The 7135-nt window shown below is 39.5% G+C and overlaps 1 protein-coding gene across 1 annotated transcript; it reads right to left on the minus strand.

The window, feature by feature from the left end:
• Positions 1 to 2014: 2014 nt before the first annotated feature.
• On the minus strand, positions 2015 to 6766 carry polr1f (RNA polymerase I subunit F). Its single transcript, XM_084739693.1, has 4 exons — positions 6435 to 6766; positions 4784 to 4925; positions 4194 to 4402; positions 2015 to 3180 (listed from the first exon to the last, which is right to left on the minus strand). Exons 1-4 carry the CDS (start codon positions 6734 to 6736, stop codon positions 2688 to 2690), a joined length of 1146 nt encoding a protein of 381 aa, XP_084595819.1. The 5' UTR covers positions 6737 to 6766; the 3' UTR covers positions 2015 to 2687.
• Positions 6767 to 7135: the final 369 nt, after the last annotated feature.

Below are 7135 nucleotides of genomic sequence, written 5' to 3' on the forward strand. Positions count from 1 at the left end.
GTCTGCATGGTAGCATCAGTAAACATTAGCAAATGTTTGTTTATTTTCCCTACATAAATCATTTTCATTCAACTTAGTTTTACTGCATATTTTACCCCTGGTCATCCACGCCTGACCTGCAGTGGCTCGACTCCCCACAGTTTGAGAACCAGTGCAAATTAAAGGAAGAGTTCAGCATTTAGGGATACTGCTCTCATATTACCCTAAAGATGTTAACAGTTTCTTAGCCTGGATCAGTTGCTAGGCAACCAGTAGAGACTTTACAGTAGAGAAATTCCTGTCAAGAAATAGTATTAAATAGCAAATTGCTGTACTTATGCTTTCATAAGATATAACGTCTTAGTAAGTAAGCTTTAGACGTACTGGTAGTAGGGATGGGCAGATAGTTACATTGATTATCACAAGCTACTGATTTAGTATAGATTCCTTTTTTAAAAAAGCAACTGATAATAACACTGAATAAATACAAAACATGGTTCAGTAGACCCTTTTACAGTTTGCAAACAATGAGCAAGATGCTGGCACGTTTTGGCAATGGATGTACAGCAGACCACAACAGCTTGTCAATGAGCGATGCATGTTTTGATCGCGTCCTCAGTCCGGTCAACGTGTTTAACAGCTTGCAGCCATAGACACTTGCTATGAAACAGTCATAATCCTGTGCAACTTGACTCGACCAGTGGAATAGGAATGGATTCTGAACTGTACATGCAACTGCCAGACATTTTGGTGATTCTGATGCTTGTCAACCACCTAATTCAATGTTTGCAGCTTGATAACTCGTCTGGATGACTTGGGGAGACTTATACTTCTGTTAACCACATTCACGTGAAGCTTTTTGATGACGTCGGCTGTAAAAGAGTATGTACTGTTGTATGTCTGTACCAATAAACGGCCCTCACGTTTTTATTTAGATGACCTGTGTCACATGACTGTGGAAACCTGAGCCTTGAGAACTGAGCGCACAGCTGAGCCCAGTCATGCATGTCCATATCAAACTTGTGAGTTTAATTCATCCATGGAAAATGGTAGCAAGGAAATGTATCGTGGTGTGGTTCTACTTTTGAGCTGTTCATAGAAATACAGCAATATGGACTATTTTTGACAAGAAAGTCCCACAATTTTCTGATCTCTTTTATCATTGTTTTGAAAAGTTAGGTACCCATTTAAGAAATAATCAGTATTTGTAAAATTGTAACCAAATCTTTTTTTTTTTTTTAGCAAATTAAAAAAAGAAATTGGTATTATCCACCCCTCACTGGAAGGCATGTTTTAGACTTTGGACAGAACCAGGCTATTTGTTTACAACCTCTATGCTAAGAACTGTCGCTATCTTCATATTTACTGTACACATTTTATTCCCCTCATGATGGCAAAGTCCTGACCTGCGAGGCACTGGAGTGGTATCAATTTTCTCATCTATCTCCTGGTAGGAAAGAAAACAAATGCATTTCTAAAAACGACTCATTCAATAAACACTCATGACTTTCTCACTTTTTAATAATACTTTTAAGTCTGCAGCTCTAAATGTTAATAAGTCATTATTAAAGGCTTTTAATTAGAAAGTACAGATGTTTATGATCAGGTGTGACACATGAGGAAGAGCCAGCCAAGTTAATTGCAGCTCCTTATCTGTCCTCTCCAGGCAGCTCCCGATAAGCTCTGCGACTCTTAGCACCTCACAGCTTATGAGACTCCCCACTGGAAGCCAGAGGGCGGGTGGAGGGTAAAGAAAACACAAAGATCTTTAGGCCGTCTCTCAGCACTTTATCACTCGACACCCACTGGTCAGCATAAAAGGGTTTGTTGTGGGAAGGAGTTTGCCATGAAAAACAAGAAATCTTTATAATAATAATCACTGCAGAGGTATAGTTTTCTCAAAGTTAATGCAATGTTGTAGATTTCAAAACTCAAGATATTTTGCAGCCTTGCTTTGCCTTGAAAAGGACTATTTTCTTAGAAAAAAATCACAGGGATTTCAAATGATTCTGAAGGAAAAACAGAAACAGCAACATTTCAAAATATAGGGCTCTTTAATTGGGATGAAAAGTGAATATTCAATTTCCATTTTGTCGGTTTTCAGTCAAAGACAGACAACAGACCTTCATATGAAAACTGTCAATGCAACACTGAAGGAAAACTGAAACACGACACATAATTCATGGTTGTACTGTTTTCACTGTATATAATATATTTCAGGGATGCTGAGTAAATACTGCAAATATTTAGTAGTTAAAAAATCCTTCTGTTGCAGCTATCATTAAAGACAACACTTTTAAAGACTGCACAGAGGCACGTCTGGTATAAATTTGCATTTTTTCCCATTTAGCTCCATAAATTTGAAGCAAAACCTGGTTTACTTACTTTGAGCACCATGTTTAACAGATAAAGTTGTCATGACAGGAATGAAACCTGTTTTTGTGCCTCAGTGTGGATGTATGCAGTAATTTTGCTCCCCCGTCAGGCAGAGTCAGGGAACTGCAATCCAACAAGATCAGCTTCTGTCCTCTCATATAGAAAGATGTCTTCTGTAAGCCTGACCCTAAAATGACCTTAGAGTAGCTCAGAAGAACCCACTGGGTTATAGCAATCCTGCTTGCTATAAATTGTGTCTAAGTGTAAAGGCACATCAGCATAATTCCTAAATTATTACACACAATTAACCAAAACAGAATCTGATCAATTTTTCAGGCAAACTGCTCAATGCCGCTTTTCCTCTTCTTCTTGGACTTTGGCGTTTCAGGATCTTCACTAACTGTACTAGTTTCATGTTTCCTCTTTTTGCTTGACTTAAGGTAACCGTTGGAGTCACTGCCCTGGACGTCCAGAGGAGAAACCTTAACCTCCTCCTCCTCTTCTTTTGGATGTTTGTCCTTTTTCTTCTTCTTCTTCTTTTTCTCAACAGTTTCGTTGCCGTTTGCTTCACCCATTGTTCCGTTCATCTCTGGTGTCGTGGTGCCGTCCACCTGGCAGGAGAGTGCACCTGTGACCTCCATTTCTGTGTCCTCGTCTTTGACTTTGTCTTTCTTCTTTTTCTTCTTTTTCTTGGGGGTGTCTGCAGGAGACTCCTCTGTGGGTTCTGGGTTCAGTTCTGGGCTCGGTTCTGTCTTCGGTGGCTCTGGCTGGTCTGCGGTGACGCCAGACTCTGAGCTCTCACCCACAGCCAGCAACTCCTGCACCCTGAGGTGCACACAGACAAAACACAGTCAATCGAGGGTTAACCACACCTTGAAAATATCATTTATACAACCAGTTTCTACTTAAAAAAATTGTCATAATAAGGAAACTGTCAATCAACGGAATACTAACTGAATATTTTCTGTCACTGACTGATTTTATTTTTAACAATGATGGAAAAATCTAAAGACAGCTGGTCATTTTGACAGATTAAAACACTCAGGGTGATGTCCCGTATTGAGTGGTGGTGTGGGTTGTGATGAGGGAGACATTACCTTTAGCCGATAACCACAAACTCATTACAGTGACATCATATATTAAAATAAAAAAAAAATTAAGAAAAGAAAATCCATGAAGGGGGGGTCAAGAACTATTTACATTTTGCCAATCTGGGGATGTGATCCCTTTTTGGCAAATTAATGTGCTGCCTGTGTAGGGTTGCATAATCAAAAAAAAAAAAAACAATACATACAATACAAACAATATATTGTGATTATTTTGACAAATATTGATGTGATTTACTGTTTGTGGGAATGATCATTTTTGCATTTTCATTTTCACTGAAAAATACGACTAAAATCATGATGAGGAGACATTTGTTGGGGTCTGTACCAAAGAAACGTGTTTTCTAACATCTGGAGAACAACATTTGTAGGCCAGGGAACCAGCAGCACTACACTACTTCATTATAATGGTGTTTTGCCACACATTTTTGAAGCACTTCACCATACTGTGATTTCAAATAATTGTGCAGCTAATCACTTGCATCCCAGAGAAACTGAATACAATTATGAACTATGCTTCATCACGCACCTCTTTTAACTGTTTCCTGGTGTCGCTGGGGTAAACAAGGCTAAAGTTACCTCGAATTGGAAGTTACATTCTGCAGCTCAGTTTAGGAACAACATTTCAAGTAGCAAACATGTGATCAAACACGGCCCTGCTTCAAGCGCAGATGTGTCTGTGATTTGCCAAGGTGGAGAGCAGACAACCTCACACCACCAGTGCACACTAACCTGGTCCTGTCCAGTCGTCCTCTGATCAGCAGCACCCCCACAATGTCAGCGTCAAGCGCAGTCACCTCAAACTCCAGCTCTGCTCCGATCCTCGGCCCTGCGTCCCGCCAGGTTTCCACAGACACCAGGTTGGGTTTTGGGATGCTGGCGTTGAAGCATCCGTGCACCAGACATCCTACGTGGCTCACTCCTAGTTTATTCACCTTACCCTGTGAACAGAAACAGTAGAAAGAAAACAAGGATAAAAGTCAGACAGAGGTAAAGATGTGTTATTGTTTTCTTTGTTTACATGGGTCTGATAAACAATACCTGTTTGAAAAACCTGCAACTCTTGTTTTTTTTTACCAAAATGCACCAATCATATGCTCCCACAAATCCTGCACAGTTTATAACATTGTATTTTCCCATGAACATTTAATCACATGAATAGACTGTGCTGCATATTATTTTTGTTTACACAGTGATTCAAGTTTTTCCCTGAGCCCTGTTCATTGAAAGCCTTACAGCAAAACTACTGTGCCAAAACTGAGACGTACTGTAAGCAACTCTGGTTAAAAACCTCTGCTGAGAGCTGTAACTGTAAATCTCACCAGCAGTTTCTGTCCTTTCTTTGGCTGAAAGACAATAAAGTTGGCCTCTATGTCCATGTGGATGTAGCCGCTGTCGTCGTAGATGTGTCCATGCTGGCCCACTATCCTGATGTTATCATACGCCAGGGGGACGCCCTTTAGACTGAAAGAGTCAAACAGGTTGAGCTGAATTAGCTTAGTGGAGAACAGTTTGATACAGAACAACATGATATGATAAATATTAATGGTCAGATGAAACAAAGAGTCGTAATCCCATTTAGACATAATTTCAACAGAGCACAGGTCTGTTGTAGATTTCATCTTGTGCTTAAATTAAAAGTTGATAAATCAATTAGATATTTGACAGTAAATAAACACATTTAAGATTGTTCTCCACTACATTTATTGGATAATTTAAGCAACCAGTTTGTTAGAAATTTACACACAAAATGTAAGATCAGACTTGTGTTTCAAAATCAAAAATGCACATTTTGAACCAGTTACTCAAAATAATCCACAGATCTTGTTGTGAGAAGTTTTGTGCAGGGCTGCATGATTTAGTGAAAAAAAAAAGTCATTTTCCAGTTATTTTGACTGCAACTGTAATTGTGATATGCAATACGATTAGTGAAAATTTTGCATTACAATGTTCACTGAAAAACTATTACATATTACAGTCAACTACTTCCTTAGAGGGACAAAGTTCCAGTAGATTCTGCTGAAGAATTAAAGCAGTTCCTACATGAAACTGCTCACAACAAGGTCTGTGGATTATCTTGAAAAAGCCAGTCATGATAGTGATGTCAGTTAGATTTGGTTCAGTCACAGCTATAAAATATTAACTCATCTACCTATCTTTGCTCTACAACCTAGCCTTTCTTCTCCTCAGATGAACATAAACTGCAGATTGTATGAACCTCTTTTAAAAATACAAAATATATGAAATTTTGGGTAATTGGTATCAGCAAAAAAAAAAAAAAAATCCATATTCCTTGACAATAACACTAATACAGTAATATAGTTCAGCACTGACAGGGGGAGTCTGCTGCACAACTTGTGCGTTTACGTTTGATACTTTGAGTGCATTTTGCAGCTCATCAGGGATGTAAAAATCACAGTAAATAGATGACTCGATAGCATACCGAACTGTGATGATATCTACTGCATTAATTATTATATTGGTGTTTTATCTTATAAAGGACTAATGCATTGTTTTTGTTTTGCATTTGTGCAAACACAATCCAAGCATTTAGTGCCATTAAGAATTAATACCAATTTTTGGACTTACCAAAATTTGGAGTTTTGAGTCTTTGATATTGTTGCATCCCTATTATTCATACATGTGGTATACTTACTACATACTTACTATACTTATTTGCAGTGGAGCGTTTTTACCTCGAGGTACTGACACTTTTACTAAAGCAACAGGTCTGAGTATTTTATCCACCACAGAACAGGTCTAGTCTGGTTTTCAGTTCATTATCAGTAACATGGAGGTGAAAGTTTGGCCAGTAACTATAAAACTTGACTGTTTGAAAGACACAAGACTGTTAATCATGGTTGACTTTGTGTCAGTTTGTGGACGCTGTCTGCGTCGTGTCCTGACACAGCAGAGGTGTCATAAAGCTGAAAACTCGTGTCAAGTAACAGAAATAAACTTTGTGGTTGTTACCTCTGTGAGAACCTGAGCAGCTCAGCCTCCAGCTCCTCTTGTATACCCGTCCTCTTCTTGTTCAGGTACACGGGCGGCAGGCAGATGTGCCTGCGGTGCGTGTTCATCACCAGACACGAGTACTGCGCTGACAGCAGCTCGGAGGCGGCCGCAAACGACGGGATGGAGCAGGGGAGCGCGCCCGCGTCTCTGCCCGGCACAGACGACGCTTCGGCCGGCTGGTCTGGAGCACCGGCGGCGGAGACTTCGCCGGACATTTTCACATGTTTTGGGTCGTCTTCAGCATGCTCGAGGTTCGCCATACTGTTTAGGAAGACCGGAAGGAAGGAAGACACGTGATTTCCGTTTTGAAGAACGTTTCACAGCTGTTAAATTATTACATACGTTACTTTATATCGCCGCCTGGTGGCCAGGAGTGGAGATGACAGGCGGTAAAACAGTGACAGCCCAGTTTACAGACACATCCAGAGCTGTGAAAATACACACTGTAAAAATACTTCACTACAAGTAAAAGTCCTGCATTCACAAAACCTTACTGAAGTTAAAGTATGGAAATATTATCAGATAAACGTACTTAAAGTAAAAGTCTTCATGTTGCAATAAAATGTTCCCTGTTAGTGTTACTATGTCTGAATTAATATTATTGCTTTAATGTTACTGCTGTTTACTGGTGTAGATGTTTGAGGTTTAGTTCATTTTAA

This window comes from Lutjanus erythropterus, chromosome 16, assembly GCF_056507025.1.
Source record: "Lutjanus erythropterus isolate fLutEry1 chromosome 16, fLutEry1.hap2, whole genome shotgun sequence".
Classification (NCBI taxonomy): Eukaryota; Metazoa; Chordata; class Actinopteri; order Lutjaniformes; family Lutjanidae; genus Lutjanus; species Lutjanus erythropterus.